This window comes from Chrysemys picta, chromosome 4, assembly GCF_011386835.1.
Source record: "Chrysemys picta bellii isolate R12L10 chromosome 4, ASM1138683v2, whole genome shotgun sequence".
NCBI classification, from domain to species: Eukaryota; Metazoa; Chordata; order Testudines; family Emydidae; genus Chrysemys; species Chrysemys picta.
The window spans coordinates 35,689,101-35,715,688 of record NC_088794.1 but is presented as its reverse complement, the minus strand read 5'-3'; the positions used below and the strand labels follow the sequence as shown (position 1 = coordinate 35,715,688).

Genomic DNA, 26,588 nt, shown 5'->3' with positions numbered 1-26,588 from the left:
TTGAAAAATCTGCAATAGTTCAATTTGACTATGTAAAATTTTAATATAATTACAATCTGTACTTTAATTAAAATACCCACTCAAAAATGATGTAAAAATCTGTTTTAAATATATTCTAATAAATTGTTAAAGACTTACCAGATGCATAAACAGCGTCCTCAATTTGGCAAAAGCAGTGAGTAGTTGTCATGGTTACTTCTGTTGTTCCTGTTTGTGTACTTGAGATAGTTGGAGTGGTTACACGTGTGGGCATTGTTGGCAAAATTGAGGTTGTAACAGGACAATTAACATTTTCGTCACAGCACAAAACACGTATCTGATAATTGAAACACATTTTAAATTTCCCGATTTGATCCTCATTTTTGCACACCAGCCCAAAATTGGCATCACACTGCACAACTTGACCGATCTGGTCGATGCTTATGTCCGGGTAGTTTTCTGCCCTACACTGAATATTTTCAGGCTTTCCGCAGATTATCTCTCCTGCAGCCCTTATGTTGTTATAGGTTTCAATGTCTCCTTCTTTAGGTCCAGAAGAGGGGAAATCAACATCAAACCATTTGGACCACGTGCACGTTGGTTGACACTTTGTAGTTGAGGAAGTGGTTGTTCCTGTAGTTGTGGGTATTGGCGATGTTGTGGGGATTTCTGTGGTAGGTAGAGTGGTGGTACCTGTTGTGCTTCTGCTTCCGGTGGTTCCTGTAGTGGTGGTTTCTACAATTGTGGTAGTTGGAGATGCTGTGGAGATCGGAGATGTTGTGATGACTCCCGTGGGAGGCAGAGTGGTGGTACCCGTTGTGCTTGTGCTTGTGCTTGGTCCCTTAGTGGTAGTGATTGGAGTTGTTTCAGAGGTAGTGGTTTCTGGTGTTTGTGTGACTGTTGGTTTAGTAGAAGTGGTGACTCTGGTGGTTGTTTCTGTGACTGTAGTTGTTGGTGTACGTGTAGTTGTGGGCATGATACTTGTGGTTGCGGTTGGGCAGTTAGGGTTCTCTTCACAGCAAAATACACGTATCTGATAGTTGAAACACATTTTAAATTTCCCGATTTGATCCTCATTTTTGCACACCAGCCCAAAATTGGCATCGCACTGCACAACTTGACCGATCTGGTCGATGCTTATGTCCGGGTAGTTTTCTGCCCTACACTGAATATTTTCAGGCTTTCCGCAGATTATCTCTCCTGCAGCCCTTATGTTGTTATAGGTTTCAATGTCTCCTTCTTTAGGTCCAGAAGAGGGGAAATCAACATCAAACCATTTGGACCACGTGCACGTTGGTTGACACTTTGTAGTTGAGGAAGTGGTTGTTCCTGTAGGTGTGGGTATTGGCGATGTTGTGGGGATTTCTGTGGTAGGTAGAGTGGTGGTACCTGTTGTGCTTCTGCTTCCGGTGGTTCCTGTAGTGGTGGTTTCTACAATTGTGGTAGTTGGAGATGCTGTGGAGATCGGAAATGTTGTGATGACTCCCGTGGGAGGCAGAGTGGTGGTACCCGTTGTGCTTGTGCTTGTGCTTGGTCTGTTAGTGGTAGTGATTGGAGTTGTTTCAGAGGTAGTGGTTTCTGGTGTTTGTGTGACTGTTGGTTTAGTAGAAGTTGTGACTCTGGTGGTTGTTTCTGTGACTGTAGTTGTTGGTGTACGTGTAGTTGTGGTCATGATACTTGTGGTCGCGGTTGGGCAGTTAGGGTTCTCTTCACAGCAAAAAACACGTATCTGATAGTTGAAACACATTTTAAATTTCCCGATTTGATCCTCATTTTTGCACACCAGCCCAAAATTGGCATCGCACTGCACAATTTGACCGATCCGGTCGATGCTTATGTCTGGGTAGTTTTCTGCCCTACACTCAATATTTTCAGGCTTTCTGCAGATTATCTCTCCTGCAGCCCTTATGTTGTTATAGGTTTCAATGTCTCCTTCTTTAGGTCCAGAAGAGGGGAAATCAACATCAAACCATTTGGACCACGTGCACATTGGTTGACACTTTGTAGTTGAGGAAGTGGTTGTTCCTGTAGTTGTGGGTATTGGCGATGTTGTGGGGATTTCTGTGGTAGGTAGAGTGGTGGTACCTGTTGTGCTTCTGCTTCTGGTGGTTCCTGTAGTGGTGGTTTCTACAATTGTGGTAGTTGGAGATGCTGTGGAGATCGGCGATGTTGTGATGACTCCCGTGGGAGGCAGAGTGGTGGTACCCGTTGTGCTTGTGCTTGTGCTTGGTCTGTTAGTGGTAGTGATTGGAGTTGTTTCAGAGGTAGTGGTTTCTGGTGTTTGTGTGACTGTTGGTTTAGTAGAAGTTGTGACTCTGGTGGTTGTTTCTGTGACTGTAGTTGTTGGTGTACGTGTAGTTGTGGTCATGATACTTGTGGTTGCGGTTGGGCAGTTAGGGTTCTCTTCACAGCAAAATACACGTATCTGATAGTTGAAACACATTTTAAATTTCCCGATTTGATCCTCATTTTTGCACACCAGCCCAAAATTGGCATCGCACTGCACAACTTGACCGATCCGGTCGATGCTTATGTCTGGGTAGTTTTCTGCCCTACACTCAATATTTTCAGGCTTTCCGCAGATTATCTCTCCTGCAGCCCTTATGTTGTTATAGGTTTCAATGTCTCCTTCTTTAGGTCCAGAAGAGGGGAAATCAACATCAAACCATTTGGACCACGTGCACGTTGGTTGACACTTTGTAGTTGAGGAAGTGGTTGTTCCTGTAGTTGTGGGTATTGGCGATGTTGTGGGGATTTCTGTGGTAGGTAGAGTGGTGGTACCTGTTGTGCTTCTGCTTCCGGTGGTTCCTGTAGTGGTGGTTTCTACAATTGTGGTAGTTGGAGATGCTGTGGAGATCGGAGATGTTGTGATGACTCCCGTGGGAGGCAGAGTCGTGGTACCCGTTGTGCTTGTGCTTGTGCTTGGTCCCTTAGTGGTAGTGATTGGAGTTGTTTCAGAGGTAGTGGTTTCTGGTGTTTGTGTGACTGTTGGTTTAGTAGAAGTGGTGACTCTGGTGGTTGTTTCTGTGACTGTAGTTGTTGGTGTACGTGTAGTTGTGGGCATGATACTTGTGGTTGTGGTTGGGCAGTTAGGGTTCTCTTCACAGCAAAATACACGTATCTGATAGTTGAAACACATTTTAAATTTCCCGATTTGATCCTCATTTTTGCACACCAGCCCAAAATTGGCATCGCACTGCACAACTTGACCGATCTGGTCGATGCTTATGTCCGGGTAGTTTTCTGCCCTACACTGAATATTTTCAGGCTTTCCGCAGATTATCTCTCCTGCAGCCCTTATGTTGTTATAGGTTTCAATGTCTCCTTCTTTAGGTCCAGAAGAGGGGAAATCAACATCAAACCATTTGGACCACGTGCACGTTGGTTGACACTTTGTAGTTGAGGAAGTGGTTGTTCCTGTAGGTGTGGGTATTGGCGATGTTGTGGGGATTTCTGTGGTAGGTAGAGTGGTGGTACCTGTTGTGCTTCTGCTTCCGGTGGTTCCTGTAGTGGTGGTTTCTACAATTGTGGTAGTTGGAGATGCTGTGGAGATCGGAGATGTTGTGATGACTCCCGTGGGAGGCAGAGTGGTGGTACCCGTTGTGCTTGTGCTTGTGCTTGGTCCCTTAGTGGTAGTGATTGGAGTTGTTTCAGAGGTAGTGGTTTCTGGTGTTTGTGTGACTGTTGGTTTAGTAGAAGTGGTGACTCTGGTGGTTGTTTCTGTGACTGTAGTTGTTGGTGTATGTGTAGTTGTGGTCATGATACTTGTGGTTGCGGTTGGGCAGTTAGGGTTCTCTTCACAGCAAAATACACGTATCTGATAGTTGAAACACATTTTAAATTTCCCGATTTGATCCTCATTTTTGCACACCAGCCCAAAATTGGCATCGCACTGCACAATTTGACCGATCTGGTCGATGCTGATGTCCGGGTAGTTTTCTGCCCTACACTGAATATTTTCAGGCTTTCCGCAGATTATCTCTCCTGCAGCCCTTATGTTGTTATAGGTTTCAATGTCTCCTTCTTTAGGTCCAGAAGAGGGGAAATCAACATCATACCATTTGGACCACGTGCACATTGGTTGACACTTTGTAGTTGAGGAAGTGGTTGTTCCTGTAGTTGTGGGTATTGGCGATGTTGTGGGGATTTCTGTGGTAGGTAGAGTGGTGGTACCTGTTGTGCTTCTGCTTCCGGTGGTTCCTGTAGTGGTGGTTTCTACAATTGTGGTAGTTGGAGATGCTGTGGAGATCGGCGATGTTGTGATGACTCCCGTGGGAGGCAGAGTGGTGGTACCCGTTGTGCTTGTGCTTGTGCTTGGTCTGTTAGTGGTAGTGATTGGAGTTGTTTCAGAGGTAGTGGTTTCTGGTGTTTGTGTGACTGTTGGTTTAGTAGAAGTTGTGACTCTGGTGGTTGTTTCTGTGACTGTAGTTGTTGGTGTACGTGTAGTTGTGGTCATGATACTTGTGGTTGCGGTTGGGCAGTTAGGGTTCTCTTCACAGCAAAATACACGTATCTGATAGTTGAAACACATTTTAAATTTCCCGATTTGATCCTCATTTTTGCACACCAGCCCAAAATTGGCATCGCACTGCACAACTTGACCGATCTGGTCGATGCTTATGTCCGGGTAGTTTTCTGCCCTACACTGAATATTTTCAGGCTTTCCGCAGATTATCTCTCCTGCAGCCCTTATGTTGTTATAGGTTTCAATGTCTCCTTCTTTAGGTCCAGAAGAGGGGAAATCAACATCAAACCATTTGGACCACGTGCACGTTGGTTGACACTTTGTAGTTGAGGAAGTGGTTGTTCCTGTAGTTGTGGGTATTGGTGATGTTGTGGGGATTTCTGTGGTAGGTAGAGTGGTGGTACCTGTTGTGCTTCTGCTTCCGGTGGTTCCTGTAGTGGTGGTTTCTACAATTGTGGTAGTTGGAGATGCTGTGGAGATCGGAGATGTTGTGATGACTCCCGTGGGAGGCAGAGTGGTGGTACCCGTTGTGCTTGTGCTTGTGCTTGGTCCCTTAGTGGTAGTGATTGGAGTTGTTTCAGAGGTAGTGGTTTCTGGTGTTTGTGTGACTGTTGGTTTAGTAGAAGTGGTGACTCTGGTGGTTGTTTCTGTGACTGTAGTTGTTGGTGTACGTGTAGTTGTGGTTATGATACTTGTGGTCGCGGTTGGGCAGTTAGGGTTCTCTTCACAGCAAAAAACACGTATCTGATAGTTGAAACACATTTTAAATTTCCCGATTTGATCCTCATTTTTGCACACCAGCCCAAAATTGGCATCGCACTGCACAACTTGACCGATCCGGTCGATGCTTATGTCCGGGTAGTTTTCTGCCCTACACTGAATATTTTCAGGCTTTCCGCAGATTATCTCTCCTGCAGCCCTTATGTTGTTATAGGTTTCAATGTCTCCTTCTTTAGGTCCAGAAGAGGGGAAATCAACATCAAACCATTTGGACCACGTGCACGTTGGTTGACACTTTGTAGTTGAGGAAGTGGTTGTTCCTGTAGTTGTGGGTATTGGCGATGTTGTGGGGATTTCTGTGGTAGGTAGAGTGGTGGTACCTGTTGTGCTTCTGCTTCCGGTGGTTCCTGTAGTGGTGGTTTCTACAATTGTGGTAGTTGGAGATGCTGTGGAGATCGGAGATGTTGTGATGACTCCCGTGGGAGGCAGAGTGGTGGTACCCGTTGTGCTGGTGCTTGTGCTTGGTCCCTTAGTGGTAGTGATTGGAGTTGTTTCAGAGGTAGTGGTTTCTGGTGTTTGTGTGACTGTTGGTTTAGTAGAAGTGGTGACTCTGGTGGTTGTTTCTGTGACTGTAGTTGTTGGTGTACGTGTAGTTGTGGTCATGATACTTGTGGTCGCGGTTGGGCAGTTAGAGTTCTCTTCACAGCAAAAAACACGTATCTGATAGTTGAAACACATTTTAAATTTCCCGATTTGATCCTCATTTTTGCACACCAGCCCAAAATTGGCATCGCACTGCACAACTTGACCGATCCGGTCGATGCTTATGTCTGGGTAGTTTTCTGCCCTACACTCAATATTTTCAGGCTTTCCGCAGATTATCTCTCCTGCAGCCCTTATGTTGTTATAGGTTTCAATGTCTCCTTCTTTAGGTCCAGAAGAGGGGAAATCAACATCAAACCATTTGGACCACGTGCACGTTGGTTGACACTTTGTAGTTGAGGAAGTGGTTGTTCCTGTAGTTGTGGGTATTGGTGATGTTGTGGGGATTTCTGTGGTAGGTAGAGTGGTGGTACCTGTTGTGCTTCTGCTTCCGGTGGTTCCTGTAGTGGTGGTTTCTACAATTGTGGTAGTTGGAGATGCTGTGGAGATCGGAGATGTTGTGATGACTCCCGTGGGAGGCAGAGTGGTGGTACCCGTTGTGCTTGTGCTTGTGCTTGGTCCCTTAGTGGTAGTGATTGGAGTTGTTTCAGAGGTAGTGGTTTCTGGTGTTTGTGTGACTGTTGGTTTAGTAGAAGTGGTGACTCTGGTGGTTGTTTCTGTGACTGTAGTTGTTGGTGTACGTGTAGTTGTGGTCATGATACTTGTGGTTGCGGTTGGGCAGTTAGGGTTCTCTTCACAGCAAAATACACGTATCTGATAGTTGAAACACATTTTAAATTTCCCGATTTGATCCTCATTTTTGCACACCAGCCCAAAGTTGGCATCGCACTGCACAACTTGACCGATCTGGTCGATGCTTATGTCCGGGTAGTTTTCTGCCCTACACTGAATATTTTCAGGCTTTCCGCAGATTATCTCTCCTGCAGCCCTTATGTTGTTATAGGTTTCAATGTCTCCTTCTTTAGGTCCAGAAGAGGGGAAATCAACATCAAACCATTTGGACCACGTGCACGTTGGTTGACACTTTGTAGTTGAGGAAGTGGTTGTTCCTGTAGTTGTGGGTATTGGTGATGTTGTGGGGATTTCTGTGGTAGGTAGAGTGGTGGTACCTGTTGTGCTTCTGCTTCCGGTGGTTCCTGTAGTGGTGGTTTCTACAATTGTGGTAGTTGGAGATGCTGTGGAGATCGGAGATGTTGTGATGACTCCCGTGGGAGGCAGAGTGGTGGTACCCGTTGTGCTTGTGCTTGGTCCCTTAGTGGTAGTGATTGGAGTTGTTTCAGAGGTAGTGGTTTCTGGTGTTTGTGTGACTGTTGGTTTAGTAGAAGTGGTGACTCTGGTGGTTGTTTCTGTGACTGTAGTTGTTGGTGTACGTGTAGTTGTGGTCATGATACTTGTGGTTGCGGTTGGGCAGTTAGGGTTCTCTTCACAGCAAAATACACGTATCTGATAGTTGAAACACATTTTAAATTTCCCGATTTGATCCTCATTTTTGCACACCAGCCCAAAATTGGCATCGCACTGCACAACTTGACCGATCTGGTCGATGCTTATGTCCGGGTAGTTTTCTGCCCTACACTGAATATTTTCAGGCTTTCCGCAGATTATCTCTCCTGCAGCCCTTATGTTGTTATAGGTTTCAATGTCTCCTTCTTTAGGTCCAGAAGAAGGGAAATCAACATCAAACCATTTGGACCACGTGCACGTTGGTTGACACTTTGTAGTTGAGGAAGTGGTTGTTCCTGTAGTTGTGGGTATTGGTGATGTTGTGGGGATTTCTGTGGTAGGTAGAGTGGTGGTACCTGTTGTGCTTCTGCTTCCGGTGGTTCCTGTAGTGGTGGTTTCTACAATTGTGGTAGTTGGAGATGCTGTGGAGATCGGAGATGTTGTGATGACTCCCGTGGGAGGCAGAGTGGTGGTACCCGTTGTGCTTGTGCTTGGTCCCTTAGTGGTAGTGATTGGAGTTGTTTCAGAGGTAGTGGTTTCTGGTGTTTGTGTGACTGTTGGTTTAGTAGAAGTGGTGACTCTGGTGGTTGTTTCTGTGACTGTAGTTGTTGGTGTACGTGTAGTTGTGGTCATGACACTTGTGGTTGCGGTTGGGCAGTTAGGGTTCTCTTCACAGCAAAATACACGTATCTGATAGTTGAAACACATTTTAAATTTCCCGATTTGATCCTCATTTTTGCACACCAGCCCAAAATTAGCATCACACTGCACAACTTGACCGATCTGGTCGATGCTTATGTCCGGGTAGTTTTCTGCCCTACACTGAATATTTTCAGGCTTTCCGCAGATTATCTCTCCTGCAGCCCTTATGTTGTTATAGGTTTCAATGTCTCCTTCTTTAGGTCCAGAAGAGGGGAAATCAACATCAAACCATTTGGACCACGTGCACGTTGGTTGACACTTTGTAGTTGAGGAAATGGTTGTTCCTGTAGTTGTGGGTATTGGTGATGTTGTGGGGATTTCTGTGGTAGGTAGAGTGGTGGTACCTGTTGTGCTTCTGCTTCCGGTGGTTCCTGTAGTGGTGGTTTCTACAATTGTGGTAGTTGGCAGTGCTGTGGAGATCGTCGATGTTGTTGTGACTGGAGTTCTTTCTGGTGTTGTTTTACTCACCAGTGTGGTTTCTTTAGTTGTACTGTGCTTTTTCTGAGTCGTGTTTTGATGTACAGGTGCTGTTTGAACTGTTTTAGTTGTTTGTATTTGGGTAATAATTTTTTTCGTGGTTGCTGTTGTCCTTGTTGTTACTGTCGTTGCAGTGGCTGGGGTGCTTGTTGTTACTATTGGGGTAGTTGGTGGGGTGGTTGTTTCTATTGTAGTGGCTGGTGTGGTTGTTAGTGTCATTGTAGTGGCTGTGGTCGTTGGTTCTATTGGGATAGTGGTTGAGGTGGTTGTTTCTATTGGGGTAGTGGCTGGGGTCGTTGTTCCTATTGGGGTAATGTTTGGGGTGGTTGTTAATATTGTTGTAGTGGCTGGGGTGGTTGTTACAATTGGAGTAGTGCCTGGGGTGGTTGTTACTATTTGGGTAGTGGTTGGGATGGTTGTTACTGTCGTTGTAGTGGCTGGGGTGATTGTTACTATTGGGGTAGTGGCTGGGGTGGTTGTTCCTATTGGGGTAATGGTTGGGGTGGTTGTTAGTATTGTTGTGGTGGTTGTTAATATTGTTGTAATGGCTGGGGTGGTTGTTACAGTTGGGGTAGTGCCTGGGGTCGTTGTTACTATTTGGGTAGTGGTTGGGATGGTTGTTACTGTCGTTGTAGTGGCTGGGGTGGTTGTTACTATTGGGGTAATGGTTGGGGTGGTTGTTGGTATTGATGGGGTGGATTTTACTGTCGTTGTAGTGGCTAGGGTGATAGGTGGGCATGTTACAATTACATTTCTGCAACATTCAATTTTGATCTGGTAATTATAGCAGATTGGTGGGAGTTGATCCTTGTTATAACATATCAGCCCTTCTGTTTTGCTGCATATTACATTTTGCTCCAGCTCATTTAATGGTGTGTCAGGGAATCTTTCTGCTCTGCATTCCACAGCCTTTGGAGCTTTGCATACATTGTATCCTTTGGCTCTTATATTCTTAAATGTATCGAAATCTCCACCATTGATAGCAGACCTTGGGTAACTTACATCATACCATTGTGACCATTCACATAGTTCTTTAAAACAATCATCAGTTGTTGGAGGAACAGTTGTCACAGCTGTTGTAGTTTCTGAGATTGTGGTTATTGCTGGAGTAGTTGTTACTGTTATTGATGATGTAGGTTTTGTTGTTGAAATAGGTGTAGTAGTTGCAGCCGTGGTAGTTTCAGTGGTTGTTGGTGTAGTGATTGTACTTATTATTGTGGTAAATTCTGTGGTGGTGGTTTGAGTAGTGGTTGGTGAAGTAGTTGTAGTTGTAAAAGTGTCCGGAATTGGTGTTGAGGTTATTGGAGTAGTGGTTGGTATTGTAGTAGTAGTTTGAGGAGTTGTCATGGTTGTACTACCTGTGGTTGTTGTAGTTTGTGTGGTTGTGGCAGTGAAAGGTGTAGTTGTGACTGTTGTAGTTTCTGTGCTGGTGATGGATGAATGTGTAGTTCCTATTGATGTAGTTTCTGTAGTTGTAGGAGTCAGTGTGGAAGTTTCTGTTGAAACAATGGGTGTGCCTGGAGTAGTTGTAGTTTCTGTGCTTGTGGTAGTGAAAGGTGTAGTTGTGATTGTTGTAGTTTCTATAGGGGTGGTTGTTAAAGGAGTAGTTGTTTTAATTTCTTTGGTTGTGGTTTCTGTTGTTGTGGTGGTTGAAGGTGTAGTTCTTATGGTTGAAGTTGTAGTTTCTGTAGTTATAGGAGTCTGGGTGGAAGGTTTTGTTGAAACAATAGTTGTGCCTGCAGTTGTTGTAGTTTCTGTAGTAGTGGATGTGGATGGGCAATGACTAAAATCATCACAGCAGAATACTTTTATTTGATAGTTATAACACATTTGGAGCACTCCTTCCTGATCTTCATTCCTGCAGACAAGTCCAAAGGATACATTGCACTGGACAATTTGGCCAATGTTATCAATTGATTTTTCTGGGAATTTCTCGGCTCGACATTCTATATTTTCAGGTTTGCTGCAGATCACTTTTCCTGCTGCTCTAATATCATCATATGTTTCAGAATCTCCTTTATTGTCCAGACTGGGAAAATGGACATCATGCCATTCAGACCATTTGCATTTTGGTTTACAAGGTGTTATGGATGTGATTTCTCCTGTAGTATATACAGTTTCTGTTGAAGGGCTGGCAGTTGTTTCAGGGATTGTTGTTGATGGAGCTGTGGTTGTAAGAGTTGAAGTTGACACACTCGTTGTTTCTGTGACTGGAGATGTTGAAGGAGTTTTGGAGGTCATGGTACTTGTTGAAAGAGTAGTTGTTTTAGATTCTGTGGTTGTAGGTAGTGCTGTAGTTGTTGAAGATATACCGGTTACAGTAGTTTCTGGAGTGGTCATTTTTGTGATGGGTGTTGTAGTCTCCGCAGGCGTTGTGGTAGCAGGAGTTGTATATTCACATGGTACAAAGCTACAGCATAAGATTTTTATCTGGAAGTTGTCGCAGATCATTTGATGCTGATCCTTATTATAACATATTAGTCCCCTTGTTGTACTACATTCTACTTTTTGCTCTAGTTCATTTAATGGTGTGTTAGGGAACTTCTCAGATCTGCATTCAACAGCCTTTGGAGCTTTGCAGACTTTATAACCTTTGGCTCTTAAATTATCAAATGTGTCAAAATCTCCATCGTTGATCCCAGACCCTGGATAGCTCACATCATACCATTGTGACCACTGGCATACTTCACGAACACAGACTGATGTAGTTGGTGTCACTGTGGTTAAAAAACAAAAAGAGTGAAAATTTAGTACTAAGAAATTCAAGCAAATATTCTCCTTTCTATTATACCAAATAGACTGAGCGTGATGTCAGCTATCAGCTGTAGGAAGAGGGGCTTGTCTAGACACCTGCCAAAGGGCATGAGCTAGTATACTGAGCTCAAAAATATATCAATTTATTAGGCTAGTTAAATTATAATGAATATCCATTCAAATAATGAAAATAATCGCAACATCTGAATTTGTTGGTATGCCTGGATTTATCACTTCCAAGGGCATGGCCATTATTTCTTGTGATGTGCTAGGATAAAGAGTAATTACCACATTTCAAAAATAGTTGCCTAAGTTACACATGCATAATTTGCACACTTGGGAAAAAGCATCTTTGCATAACATTTTCCATTTTGTGCAGCATGTTTGCATCTTCTCATGAACATTAAGGCCCTGATCCAAAACGCACTGAAGCTATGGAAAGACATAGTTGAATTCAATGTGCTTTGGAGTAGGCCGCATATGCACCTAATTTATTTGTTATATAAATTTACTGCTCATGAACATGTCACATTGCCTGCACTCCTCTCTATTTGTTCATAGAATAATTACTGCAGGGTTGAATCAGGGGTATAAGTTTCCTTATGCGCCCTAATGTGCTTCAAGTCTGTTTGTAAGGGACCATCTCTTGGGTGGAGAGAGTAGTTCATGCTCCTTGCTGATTCAATGCAGGCCTCTCTGAAACTTCTGAAAAGTTGCCAGTTAATGCCAACTATGCTGGCAGTTTCTGTGATGTAGCACTAAGAACTATACTAAAATGACTAACTAATCTCACGTGTGCTATCAAACAGCCATCAGATGGTCATGACTTTCAGGCATTACCAATCTGGGACAAATTGAACCAGAGATCTAGAGGTGAAATGCATAGTATCTCAGTATTGCAGTCTGAGCAATCCATTTACTAACTGCATTTTCAAAATACTATGATACTGACTGGGATTTTAGGAGAAATTAGTCATTCTGCAATTTAATAAATGAATAATAGGGAATGATTCTATGACTGTGCAGATTACTAGCTGTGGACATTTTCTATATAGCAATTTAAAAAGAACAGTATAGAATCAGTTACCACAACAGTTTATAAAATACCCTTGGGATTGTTTTCTAATGAATCTGTCTGAATTTGAGCAAAGATCATATCAAAACCATGCACAGTGGTTTAATTTTCTATATTTTCATGTTTCAATTTGTTTTCTAGCTATGATCAAAACTATATAAAATATATAAAATGCAAAGAAAAATAGGTCTTATTAGTTTTTGAGTTTCTGATCCATTCGTTAGAGTTATAAGCATGGTTTGGTAGGTAAATTTCACTCAACGGCAAGTAAGAGTACAGTGAGCTCATGTATTCATTAAAAACATACCTGTAGTGGTGGATATAGGTGTTGAAGAGGAAAATGAAAATGGTGTTGTGGTTAAGGGTGTAGAACATGCGTAGACTTTTCTATCAATTGTTCCATTGTGACCACAAGTTGCAATGATACACCCGCCAATACCATCTGTAGTGTCGTAGATGACATCCTCATACTCATATTGCTTTCCATCATATGTGCAGTGGCATTCTGTAAATCAAAGGAGAATGTCATCATTAGATTTCCTGTAATATGGAATAGATTGTTCCAAAAATTTCATGTTCAGATAACAGCTGCTTTGTCAACATACCGTCTTCATCATATTCACACTCAATGCCATTCATTGTGCATTCACTGCGGGGGGAAAAGAGAAAAGAAATATGGGACTGAAGATGCATAAAGGATAACCACATACATTTTACTGTTTTAACTGTTTCTATTGCATTTATATCAGAAGGAACAAAATGAAGTTCATGGAGAAAAGTTGTGTGGGTAAGCTCAAAAAGACCTAGAATGTTCTCATCCATCCTGTGATAGAAGGGCCCTGAGCTCTCAAACTGGTGCACTTCTGCTGCAGAAAGGCAGGATGGGCAGGCTCCTTTCAATCTGCAGACAGGATTTGTAACACCATCTGTGCCTACTAACAATACCCTGCACTGCATCCCTTCCAAAGGGATCCACTGACCACTTCCCCCCCAGTGGAGGGGAAGTGCAGCAGGGATGGTGGTGGAGGAATTACTGTTGCTCTTAGGTTGAAATAGCTGCCAGAGAGTCTCTTTAGCTGCTCTGCAGCCTAGTAAGGAGGATTCCCTCTCCTCAGCCCTCGATGGTACGCCCCTGTGAGAACACAGTCCGTTTACTCAGGCTGTGCACAAAGATAGGGATTTCTCACTTACTAATTAAGGCCTAAATTCAGGTACCTTTGTTCACACTAACTAACACTGTACTCCGCAAGTAGTCCTATTGACTTTGTGGAGTAAATTGCTATTCAGCATGAGAAGCATATCAGAATATGTCCCTAAGTAAATATCTGTGTAACGAAGAAATCAGTTACAAAAAATAAAACATATAAAAATACTGAAGGACTCTCCTAGACAGATACATGCCAAGACAATAGCAAAAACAAATGAACAGAATTAAGCTATAGAGCAATTTTAGATAATGATTTCAATAATACCTTGTCAATTTGTTTCCTAAATGCAGTATAAAGAAGATCTTTTTTTTTAAGGATAATACAGAATGTGCAATAAAACAGAGAAATATGCTTCAAGCAAATCACTGCAAAGGAAAGAATTTCAGATCATGATCCTTTCCCTTCCCAGTCCCAGAAATAAAAGTGGTTTATGTACTCATTAGTAATTTATGCACAGTAGGCACAAGACCAATTCCTGTTAGCAAACAATGGAGTTTAATGGCCAGTACATTATGTTAGGATCCTCCTAAAATCCTCATACAGCTAAGCTTACCATGATTGACAGTTCTCTTCTGAACGAATGGGTGTTCCTGGCTTGTAATATTTTCCCTTGGTATCGTAACAGCCACAGCTATCGACACACTCCATATCATCTTCATCAAAATAGGGCTTGTTCTCTGGACACTTTGGATAGCATCCTGCAGTAACAAAGAGAGTTATATTGACACTGGATCTCTTACACTGCGGGTGTCTCTAGACAACTGTCTAAACTCTGCATTGATTTCTTGTCAAGGGTGGAATTTCACCCTTAGTGACATGATGCATATTGCTGCCATAGCATACATTTCTCTGAGAGTTTAAATGCAATAATTTGGATTTTAATCCCAAAGAAGATCATGACCTCTGTAGAGAATTACACACAATTCAGAAAACTCCATAATCACTAACCTGGCTTGTACTTTCTAATATTATTAACTATATTGAGAAGTAGGAATTTTAGTTTAGGAATTTTTAATTAGCTTTTACAAGTAGAGTGAGATATATATAATGTATTTTACCTTCCAAGCCTTGTAACTCATGAAGGCATTTTCCACTTCGGTTCCTGCAGGTCTTCATACAAGGAGACCCACAAGGCTTGTAGTGCCACTCGCATTCCCCTTGCGGGTTGTAGTAATCACAGAACAGAGCTGAAAGAGGGCAAAATGGGTGAAAATATTACATGTAACAAAATGTTTCTAAAGTGCTTCATAGCTATCCATATGCTGTGTACAAATCCCATAATACTAACATAATTCTGCAAGTAGTAAACAGTAGTTATCCTGTTTCTAATTCAATATGATTATCTTAATTCTACAGTTGTATTGACTTCAGTGCTGGTACACTGACAGAACGCATAAAACTCAATTAACTGGAACATAAAATTTTCAGCTGCTACTATGCATTGCTATTACTTACACTGTGACAGATAAAAGCTGTGTGTGTGTTTGTGTGTATATATACTATATATATATATAGTAGGATGGCAGTGGTATATCACAATCTGTAACTAGATAATACAGTAATTTAACAACTAATACAATCACTAGGGCACAGTTTTATTTTAATCATATCTACAATTGGAGATGTGTAGGGAGATTGGAAAAGGAAGTTTTGTAGATAGTTCTATTGATAATTTACTGTTTGCTTTGGACTATTTTGCTATTTTCCAGATTGTAGTGCATCTCAGGAACAGTACTATACGCCTCTTCATTTCTTCCTGTGTTTTTTTCCCCTTCTCATTCTTTATTTCTTTTTCTCCCTCTCCCTCCATGAAGTTATGGGGTAATACTCACGACAGATAGATGGGGTTCTCCATGCAACACAAATGCCAGCCTCATTACATGCTTGAGCATATGAAGCTACCGCTGTACAGAAACATTCACAATCTCCCCCAGTGTCACAGGCACAAGCATCAGTCACACATGCTTCATAATATTCATTTGGTTCAACCTGTTAGAAAAAGAATACATGACATTTAATTTTTGTTCCATGCATTTGTCATCTTGTTTTGCAATAGCAATTCCCTCTCCTCCTAAAATTTCAGTCAAATGTTTGAAATGGATGCTGTTCTTTTCTTTTTCTCTTGTAACATCGTTCCCTATAGCAATGGAACTACATGCAGAATAAATTATGATTTTGGAAAAAAAGAGTCTAAATTGGGGGGGAAATGACAAGAATTGTTTTTAATAAAGTCAAGTGAAGACATCAAGTGTAGGACACGCCTAGCATTAGTAATCATAAGAGAAGTGACTACCCTAACAGCTGTGGAACATTACAAATTAATTGGAAAAAATAATATAATTAGATTAGTACAACCTATCACAACCATCATCCTGTTATCAATTAAATGTATTATCAGAAGCTAATCCTGCTGGACGGAATAACACATCCTGTGATTGTCCCATGTAAAAAGGGTTATCTGATGACGTCTGTACAAGTGTCACATACTTCTTTGATGGACCGGCTTACTTGGCAAAAAGAGAAAATGAATCTCAGTGAAATTTCTGCATAGTCCTCCTGGAATTAGCTATGAGTCCAGTTTGGTCTTAAAGGACCTGGTCCAGCTCTCATTGAAGTCAAATCTTTCCATTGACTTCAGTGTGAAACTGGATCAAGCCCATGATGCTTCTCCCACAATCAAACGTACATGTACATTAAAAAACAGGTAGAGCATCCTTATGTTTAGTGCAGGGAGTGGCAACGCAAAGTGCACCACGAAGGTATTCTGTATATAATATAATCCCTACTTAGAAGGATTCCACCTGAGGATTTGCTATACCTGAGAGTGACAGGCAGCGAATACTTTGCTGTTGATTATGCTGCACTGCTTCTGGGCCCAAGAGTTCCTGTAAGGGTTTGCAGTGCAAGGATCCTTGTTGCTCTTGGCATCTGGGCAAGTAGGAGACACCTTCCAGCTGTTTCCAAACTCCAGCACATCTCCTACCACAGACTGACTTCTGGTGGTAAAGTCATTAATGCCATTGCCATCGTAGTTCCCACACAGGCCACAGACCTGACCCTGCATAGAGAAACAAACAAACTGATGAGTGCTAATAAAATGTATTTGCCAGTATCTGTGATTAACTGAAACTCTGACTTTTCGGATTTAATGTAGACTTTGCGTCTTCAGTGACAGCCTCACACTTGTCCCTGAAGATGCCTTTACCAAAAAATGTACCCTTTTTTTTATTGTACTGAATCCTGTCTGAAGAAAGAAGTAAAGTAGACACATAATTTTGTTCTTAGTATTTAAAAAAAAAAACGAATTAACTATTTTTATTTCATTTTGAATATACCTTATTAGTAATGACCTTTAATGAATGTTCTGCTACTATTTAGTTATGAAATCATTATGTAATTTGTGGACATGAATGATGTATTTAGAAGCAGCTTATCACCCCACTATATTCTGTCACTCTAAAGGATCTATTTTGAGACACCACCGAAAGGCTGATTATATGCAATAGGAATTCATTCAATCTTGCAGTTACAATCTTACTTATGTTTCACTGCACTTCCATTTTCTCCTTCAAGAGATAACACCATAGTGTATCCATAACAGTTGATCCCAGTCACACAGCTCCTAAAACTCACCTTAAAATCTGGGCTGAGCTTGATGAATATGCTGGTTTTCTTATCCCACATAAGAATCAGCCCATTGTTGGTGTCAATCACCATGTAGATGCCCATGTAACGGACCTTGTATGGCACTTCCCCTCCACGGACCTTCTCTATCACTTCAAACTTTCCGTCACTGAGTACCAGTTCATAGTTCTGAAATAGGAAGAAAAGCCAGTTAAAAAACCAACAGATTTAATATATCTATAACTATCTGAATTATTCTATAGCATTTCTTCCTAAGATATCACGCAATTGCTGGTAGCAAGTTTGGAAGGCTACGAAAGGTTATGCTGTCTGATTGGATATTTTTACAGTGAGATCTACCTTGGACAATCTATTGTGCATCCTACTCATGTCAGAGATCAGATACACATGTTCTTTCCCACAGTTTATCAAAGAAGCTACTCACCCCTAGGAAGACTTTAATGGCCTTTGAGCAGGTGGTCCCAGTGGTTCCACAGGGGATGTTCTCAGTGATCACTCGGAAGGTTCCAAGGCTGGTACTGTTTTTACCACAGTAATCCTGAGAACAGGAGTTATAGTTAGTGTTAGTAATACAAGGTCACCACATGTAGGAACACAAGATACTTTTAGTGGTGTAATAATGCTAGGAAAGAAGCTCAGTACCTGGACCAGTGTGTATTCACAGTCTCCACTAAAGCTGAAGCGTTTGCCATCAAAAGTAATGTAATGACCATCTCCATAAACAGAGCAGGTTGCCAGGCAAGGTTCATTGGTGCATTGCCACATTCTGTTTTTACAAGTGCTAGGAGGGAGAAAAAAGTCCAAATGTAACAAAAATACTTAACATATTAATTTCTCCTTATATAGCCAGATGTAAATTTGATTCAGAATGTGTCTATTCCAAAATACAGTAAACCTATGGTACTGGGAAATAGGGCTTACTCATGCTAAACAGTAATCTATCGTAGCTCTGGACCAACAGCACATGGACCCCATTAATTCCCAAAATTTAATTTATTTTCTGATTAAATGGGTGATATGATTGAGAGCCATTTAAAAACCTTTTGGATTTCAAAACCTCTTAGAATTTTTTGAGATGTATGCACCATTGAGGGACTGCATACAGACTGAGCAGGTATAAAGTTTTCCCGTGCAGCTCTAATGGAGAAGAGGGCATATAAAGCCCATCGTTGTCCTGCTCATTTACTAACTATTCTTGTTTGGTTTTGGAAAGAATGAAGAGAGCCCGGGTTTTTTTTTATGCTGAATATTAGATTTCAACATTAGATACCAATGCGGAACTAACTACTAACCCTCTTGCAGTGAAGGATCGCATTGCCAACCAAATTCTAGTGCACAGGCTATGTGTATATCTATCATCACCTTCTGTTGCATGGAATATGAGCCCCACTCAAGTGTGTGCTGTAAGTCTTAATTCTGCTACAGCAAAATGAGATTCTCCTCAAGTTTAAGCGACACGGACATGTACCTTTAGGATTGTGAAAACCATAACTATTCAACATATACCTACCAGGTGTTACAGTTGACTTTAATTGTTTCTCCTGGATTGTAGGAGGCGTCATTGTGAACACATGGACATTCCCCCGCAGCTACACAGCCACCTTTGCCATCTGACACTAGACCATTAGGGCACACGCAGCCAGAGACGCACTGTGTGCTGTACTGTAAGAACCATAGAGAAAACATCACTTGATAAATCATGTCAGTGGAAAAGAAACATTCAACTACAACAGCACAGAGTGTGAGAGATTTAATTTTGGTCAGGATATGAAAATGTTTTCAAGTGGGCATAAGGAATTGGCACTTACGCATCCCATATCAAGAGTCTGACAGCTCTTCTGGCACTCGGATCCAATGGTGCCTGCAGTGACATTGCTGCAGTCAAAGTAGACCATGGGAGCTGCACAGACTGCAGGAGACAAAAGCCATAAGACATTTGGGATCAAACACAGAGTTATCAGTTATTGCTACAGTAATAATTTGTCATGAATATGCCTCCAAAGAGCCCTGATTTTAGAGTTAAGCCAAGGAACACAATCTAGTTACAATGCTTCAGTTACTGGTAAATAACCTTCATTTGCTCTGTCACACATTTTAGCTCTCTGCTGAAATGATTTTAGCCATGGAATTGGGCACAAGGCTTTGTTTAGAATTATAAATGACCTCAGATATAGGAGCTCATTGCCTTTGGTTGTAAACTTGGGATACAATTCTTCATAATTGTTAGTAAAGAAAATTTACAACTAATTTACACATTACTTTGGAAACAAAATCCATTTGAATCTTTATATAATATATTTCAATTCAGTTAATCCTGTAATAATTGTGCTATAATTAATGGGACAGATTTTAGAATAGCAGATGCATAGTTTTCACGTGCAATGTAACGGCATGCACAAATGGCCAGTTAGTTACAGAACTGGTCATTTGCATGTTTAATTACCCCCTCTGCAAGCACAGAGATGGTAAGTGTAGCCAAATCCTGCACTCTTTATTCAGTTAAAACTCCCACTGACACCCGTGGGAAATTTTTGTTTGAGTAGCGACTGCAGGATTGGGTGCCACGTCTTGGATAAGCACCTGATAATAGCTGTAGTATTAAACATATGAACCAGAAGTATGGCCAGAGCCCTGGCCATGCATGTCATTAAAAAAATTGCCATTGGCACATGAACAATATTTGGATCTTAATGTTTTTTTCTTCTACTGTACGGAGAATGGAGTCGGTGGCATGTTATACTTTTGGGTTTTACCTAATACCTACTGAAATATGTGATAAGTGCTTTGAACCACCTTTCAGTTGTTAAGAAATACATCTTACCATCATTTCTTTGTTGAAAAAAGAAAGTGATTCTTGTTACTATATTAACAGCTGTGTTATTTTTCTTTATTTTTTGCTTCCTTTTGCTGATTTTCATTTTTAAGAAGTCTCATAGAAATTTGCCTTTTGGAGAACAATTCATAAAGGACACCCCTCACCCTATATTTATCAAGTTACCGGCATCCAGTAATTTTTGCTTTTTAGGAAATTCAGTGGTTATTATGTACTCCTTAGGGCACTTTTCTTTTTTATCTGTAACACTATGACAAGATCTTATCTTGCTCTGAATTAGATCCTTTAGTTCTTGTCATATTTTGTTTCCACTATGTCACAATATAAAGAATGGTACTTTGCATTTCAAAAATTACATCCTCGCTACTACAAAACTGCTATGCAAATGGTTTCTGATGCGTTAATTTCCCTACTGGGTTTCAAATGTTTGCTGTCTTCATCATTGTAATAAAACTGAGTTCACTCAGAAGTGTGAGAGGGAATTAAAATAAAGCTTAAAGGGATTATACCTGGTTCTGGTTTCACTCTCACGCAGTCCAATTTTCCATGTGTGCAAGAGCTGTGAGAAAGAGAAGGGAATTATGTTTGCTTCAAATCTTAGTTAGTTACATGGAAAGCTGCTTCTATCTTGCCATACATCCAGTGTTTCCTATGGAATCTGGAATACTGAAATGCCACCTTGTGGCCAGAGATAGAAAGTGTCCTTTCAACAGAACCGTGTATATTGTTTGCATATAATTTCTGTGATAGCTGTCCAGAAAACAAACAAGCTTGTGCCTTATGCTAAGGCAATACCACCCAGTCAGTTTGTTGACATAGATTATTACACTTAAAAAGTTTCTTCTGTAATATTATTCATTTCACCAGCATTCCTCATTTTAAGTACAGGGAATATTAAACTGGTAGACTTTTTTAATCTGGAAGAAACCTTTTAAATTCAGGGAGAAAATATGGCTAATTGAGTTAGTTGACTGGATTAAAGAAAGACTTCTAAACAAAGACAATCCTAAAAATTCATGAGTAATTGTGATTTTCACACTGAAAATTCTTAAACGGGGAGAGAAACTCATTTGACTTGAGTAGACTTCATAAAATATATATGATTCCATGATTGCCAGTGTCCAGCCCCAGGGTTTTGTTAAAGAACCTCTTACCATATGACACCATTGTCATGAACAACCTCTCCAGAAGGTAGCACAGATCCTTTGTAATAACAAGGACAGCTAGTAGCGGGCACGCATTTGCCATTTTCATCCATGTAAGTTCCATTTGCACAGGTGCAGCCATCAACTGGAGTGAACTTGATGTTGCACGTGACATCGGGCTCACTCAAAGATCGGCAAGTGGGTTGGCAGGAACTGACAACGTAGCTGTACGTCAGGGATTTGGGGCACGAGGTTATGGCTTGAGAGAGTAAAATAAAGTAAGTTACATTCATAGCTTATTTAATGATGGCTATAAATGCCAAATTTTGGATATATTGTGTATGATAGATCCTGTATGTCCACAGATTAAAACTGAATGGATGAAATTCTGCAGCGAGGTCAACAGTAATGTAATTTACATGTCTTTTGTACTTCTACTACAAAATTTACCCCCACATTACTATCTCGGACGGGTACACTAGAGAACCCCATTGCTGTCAATGAGGTTTCTTCAGTTTAAACAAGTGGAGAATTTAGCCCATATTAATTTGTACAGTTTATTTTTTCTGTTTGTTTATTTTCCTCCTTCCACCATCAGTATATTAAAGTAATAAAACTGGAAGCATTCTAATTATATTAAATCGACAGTAAAAGCCTTATGCTCCCTGATATTTCCTTGGGACTTTCATTCAGTGTAGGCATGATTCTCATGAAGCATCTTCTTTAAAAAGAAGAACAGGAGTACTTGTGGCACCTTAGAGACTAACAAATTTAAATTTGTTAGTCTCTAAGGTGCCACAAGTACTCCTGTTCTTCTTTTTGCGGATACAGACTAACACGGCTGCTACTCTGAAACCTGTCATCTTCTTTAAGTAACTTCCTACTTATCGTTCATTATGTCCCCCGTTACTTATACCCCTTAGATTCAATAAGAGAATTGTTGATAGAACACCATCAAACTTTTGTTTAAGATTTGACTGGGAGAGCCCTGGATTTCTTGGCAACTGGTATAAAGGACCCACCGGCTGATCATTTTTAACCAGTGAATGGTTTTAAAACTTACTGCAGACATTGGTCCTCCATCCATTCAACAGGACTCCTTTGGCAGCACAGGCTCTGACATAGGTAGAGAGGGCAGCACACATGCAGTCCTCACTCTTTTCACAGTTACAGGTGTCAAACAGACAGTTCTAGGAATACATATAAGACTCATTAGTAATCACTGAACTGCCCATCCAAAGAAATTTCCCTTTAAGTTTTTGCATTCACATGTCAAAATCACTGGCTCTATTTAGTCTTATAATGGATTATAGGGCCAAATTCTACCTTGATGTATTCACTTTGCAACCTATTGGACCAAATGGTGCTCTGATTTACCCCAGTATAGATCTGAAGTATGTCAATGGGTTTATTCTGGATTTTCATCAATGTTATTGACAACAGAATTTGGCCCATTAATGTCTGTATATTTATACCTGTATAAAAATCTAAGCATTTCCTTCTTTGCAGTCAGTTATCTAAGAGTGTTTCAGACATGCAAATTTAGATTACTTCTCCGCAAGGGAAATTACCCTGAGTACTTGCCAGAAAGATGCAATCCTTTACAAGGAAGTAAAATAGATGCCTGCAGCTGTATTTTTATGTTCCCCCTTTTATTTGAGGAAAAAAATAGTTTTACTATTTACATCAGATATTTACAATCAATGCAGTGTCATATACAAAGTGAAACAATTAAACTTATCTTCCTGATAGTGTAAAGAAAAATGCCTACTTAGAGAAGGAGTAGATTACATGAAATCAAATTACAGTTAAACCTTATTGTAGCCTGATGAACTTGTCAGAAGCAAATTGGGTGTCTAAACCAGCTCCTCCTGTTTGGTATGTGTTTCTCTTGGCACTTGGTATCAGGGATCAGACTCTTATTGGTGCTATTATAAAGGTGAAAGAAATAACTAGCAAAGTACCGTGTGGTAAACATCTGGATTCACTGTTGAGTGGCATTCAGCAAAAGGTCCTTGAGTATCAGTCAGCAATCCACACCAGTGCTGAGCATATTTTTCTGTAAAAACAGAAAATGCTATGAATTCATGTTTCACTTTATGGGTTAAATTCTCTTCCCAGTTACATCACTGTAAGCCCGTTGTGTTCAGTGGAGTTGCAGAAGCATAACAAAGAGTAGAATTTGGCTCTGTATTTCTTCAAACACAAAAAACTGCCCACTCTCTTTGTACAGAAATATGAACGTGTCATAAATTGACTGAAGCTAAATCACAATGGCTGCCTTTGATTAAGCTGGTAAAACTTGAGCTGGTGTTTTGAAAAAGGAGATTTTCAATGTGGATTACTAATGGCTCAATTCATATTAGCAGCAGAAAGAGTGGCTTGTGGACCTTAAAAACTTAAGTTCTTTATTGGTTAGAACAGAAGATTGAGAGCCTTGAACCAATGAATTCTCAGTATGATTCATGACTCATTGTGTGGCACTGGGCAAGTTACATACAGTCCAAACATACAAAGTTCTGAGCACACCACACCTTCTAGATGGCACTTAGCATCTTACAGGATGGAATGATAACCTCTTCAATGACTCAGTTTCCCCATATGCAAAACGGGAATCTTAACACTTCACTTCTTAACTCACAGAGCTATTGTGATGCTCTAAAATACTCTATTAGTCTTAAGTATTATTATTATTTATTAAGAGAAAACCTCAGTCTTGTCTAACAGAAAATGGGTAGGCAAAATTGGATTAGTTAAAATGAGTCGCAGCATCCTGTTAATATTTCTTACAGTTAAATAATTGCTTTGTTTTTCAAGCTAATCTTCTTTTATGATTTAATTTTTAAAACCATCTATATGTAACATGGAATTTAGAATCTGAATTCATTTCTGCTACCTATTTTTGTCAGATTTGTTTAGTCTTCTAATTATAGAAGAAATATATTATTATAACGAACATACCATTTTCTATGCTGAGGGTACAGGGGTTCTCAAAGATGTTTTTGACATTAGGGCAATCACCCTGGATTTTCCAGGTATTGGCAAAAGCGGCTGCTGTTCCTTCCACTACACCACTTGTGGCTTTGAAGTCATCTGCTTGGATATTGTTGAAGTTTCCACAAAGACCTTAGCGGGAAGCAGAAGGATTTTGAATCTCTCATACAAGATCAAAAGTAATTTCAATGAGTGAGGTCACAACCTGCTCCTTCCTGATTACACTCTTGTTCAAGACCCATGTCTCTGGGTTGCTGGTACAACCTTTGTACCTCTGAAAGCTTTCTCTCAGGACATTTTCCTGTGAATATCAGACTAACCCGGCTACTTTTCCTATCGCTATTTCAGGGGCCCTGCAGAACTCTTCAAAACCCACTGATTGGCTATGCTTTCGACTTCTGGGTCTGAAACACCACTACACTTTTATTGGATCAGAGGAAACATAACATAAAAGTAAAAATAGCATTCAGTGACCCTTCTACTTCTTACTCCCAGAGAGAAAGCTTAATCTTATAAAAGCTCAGCCGTGCTTCCTTTCCTGATCAAAAGTCTAATTCTCTGACTCTCTCTGATCCTGCTGCCTGTCTCCCACCCAAACAAGCAGTCTGGGTGGTGCTTCTCCTCAGTAGGAAAGACACATATTAGATAAGTCCACTTACCACATGTCTGCCCTTTGTGGGACGGGTCCAAGTTTACAAAGAGTTGCATGATGGGTACAAGCTGGATCTGAACCTGAAGCCCAAAGTTTGTTTGTACGATGATGAAGAATGATGAAGGCCTGAAGATAGTGACATTGGCTGTGGACAAAGAACACAATAAACCCATTTTTGTATGTGATCAAAAATCAAAACAACTGTCCATTATTTACAAAGATTCTCTTTATACTAAGCTTCTGCTACATGTAGTGCTAAGCTATCACTTGGAGAAAAAAAGGAGAGTTAATTTGAACTGGATCTAAAATCTGGTACAAAGTTAGTCTATTACTATTCTAGGTACCAAGCAGGCAGAACACGCCTCCAGTCTCGTAATTTCTTTGGAACAAGGAGAAGAACGTGAATTTCTGTGTCCAAACAGACTTTGGCTCTGGGAGAATTACCTAACATGATGTTGTCCTAGGATCCAATCTGAAAATACTCAATACACATATAGTACTTGTACTTCCTGTATATGTGGGTAAGAAACTAAGGAGGTACAGATAGAGTGAAAGGCTTTAATGATGAACAATATTCTTGAAAACAGGCAGAAGAGGCATAGGGCAACCTAATGGCTCAATCAGTTGTAGGCCTGGTTTTTGGGGCCCAGTGTATTTGCTTTTTACTCTTACAGCACTAGTTGGGTCTGGAAATATCAGCGTGATAGTGTATGTGTGTATAGAAGATGTTCTCTAATGGTTACATAACAATATCCGATTATCTCCAAACTGAAAAATGCTGAATGAGCAAAAACAATTATTTTAAAAATAAGAGGTTACTGCAGGGTAACTGACTTCAGAATGTAACGGAGAGTATAAGCAAAGCACTAGGCTAGCCAAGTCAAAGTCCGCGAATGCCACAGATGTCTCCTAAAAGAACATACCTGCAGAGATGGGCAACTGGGTGTAGATCGTATTCACAAACACGCTGCCAGAAGGTTTGATCACAACAATCTGACAAGAAGAAAAAGAGTGATTGGCAAGCAGGTTTAGGAACTGTTCAGCACTTTCCAAATATTTCATATCTAGTATTGTTCAAGATGAAGAAAAAGGCCGGACGCTTGATATAGTGAAAATCAACTTTTCAACACAACTTTTTTTGTTACTATACTATTTTCTATAATTGTTATAACTAGCAATTATTTAGAAAATCTGTATAAAATGTAAATGCCAGAGAACTACCAGTATCTTGACTTCCATTGTCTGCACTGCAGTTTCTTTTTGCTTGATCAAGGTTATATCTTATTTGAACAGAAATCAATGCTGACTTCCTAGCTTCGCTGTTCTTTTTTGTGCATGCATCTACCCCAAACAATACATATGTGTGTTTGTTGGTACAGGATTTGGGATCAAGGACCATCCATGTTCAAATATTTTTCCATCTGGGCACAACATAAGGCTGAACATAGTTCCTACTGCATCAGGAACAGAAGTTGTGGTGAGTCTAGTTGGTGATGGGTAACACTTTTTGCAAGCTACAGATCACTCATGTTTTTCTCTGGTCTTCAGTTTAAGCCCATCCTTCCCACCCACACCTACCTACGCAATAACTGTCCATTTTAAGGTTTCAGAGTAGCAGCCGTGTTAGTCTGTATCCGCAAAAAGAAGAACAGGAGGACTTGTGGCACCTTAGAGACTAACAAATTTATTAGAGCATAAGCTTTCGTGGACTATAGTCCACGAAAGCTTATGCTCTAATAAATTTGTTAGTCTCTAAGGTGCCACAAGTCCTCCTGTTCTTCTTTTTGTCCATTTTAAAAGCATTCAGGCCAAAGGTTGGGTATCTGTTTTTAC

The 26,588-nt window shown here is 40.6% G+C and overlaps 1 protein-coding gene and 1 long non-coding RNA gene across 2 annotated transcripts in view; one reads left to right on the top strand and one right to left on the bottom strand.

Annotated features, from left to right (window-relative positions):
• The window catches only part of LOC135982982 (uncharacterized), a 92,793-nt gene that overhangs the window by 43,030 nt on the left and 23,175 nt on the right, over positions 1 to 26,588 (top strand). Inside the window, exons 2-3 of the long non-coding RNA XR_010600476.1 lie at positions 21,242 to 21,387; positions 26,135 to 26,232. This is a non-coding gene — a long non-coding RNA (uncharacterized LOC135982982). The remainder of the gene's footprint in view (positions 1 to 21,241; positions 21,388 to 26,134; positions 26,233 to 26,588) is intronic.
• Positions 1 to 26,588, bottom strand: part of MUC5AC (mucin 5AC, oligomeric mucus/gel-forming) — a 56,729-nt gene that overhangs the window by 16,466 nt on the left and 13,675 nt on the right. Inside the window, exons 13-31 of the mRNA XM_065592020.1 lie at positions 25,679 to 25,748; positions 24,763 to 24,900; positions 24,071 to 24,235; positions 23,074 to 23,168; positions 22,173 to 22,299; positions 21,119 to 21,368; positions 20,474 to 20,523; positions 18,940 to 19,040; positions 18,642 to 18,793; positions 17,774 to 17,912; positions 17,556 to 17,669; positions 17,120 to 17,299; positions 16,305 to 16,544; positions 15,319 to 15,475; positions 14,545 to 14,673; positions 14,040 to 14,184; positions 12,884 to 12,927; positions 12,586 to 12,783; positions 139 to 11,166 (exon numbers count right to left, since the gene is read on the bottom strand). Of these exons, the coding sequence (XP_065448092.1) occupies positions 139 to 11,166; positions 12,586 to 12,783; positions 12,884 to 12,927; positions 14,040 to 14,184; positions 14,545 to 14,673; positions 15,319 to 15,475; positions 16,305 to 16,544; positions 17,120 to 17,299; positions 17,556 to 17,669; positions 17,774 to 17,912; positions 18,642 to 18,793; positions 18,940 to 19,040; positions 20,474 to 20,523; positions 21,119 to 21,368; positions 22,173 to 22,299; positions 23,074 to 23,168; positions 24,071 to 24,235; positions 24,763 to 24,900; positions 25,679 to 25,748 (13,522 nt within the window). The remainder of the gene's footprint in view (positions 1 to 138; positions 11,167 to 12,585; positions 12,784 to 12,883; positions 12,928 to 14,039; positions 14,185 to 14,544; positions 14,674 to 15,318; positions 15,476 to 16,304; positions 16,545 to 17,119; positions 17,300 to 17,555; positions 17,670 to 17,773; positions 17,913 to 18,641; positions 18,794 to 18,939; positions 19,041 to 20,473; positions 20,524 to 21,118; positions 21,369 to 22,172; positions 22,300 to 23,073; positions 23,169 to 24,070; positions 24,236 to 24,762; positions 24,901 to 25,678; positions 25,749 to 26,588) is intronic.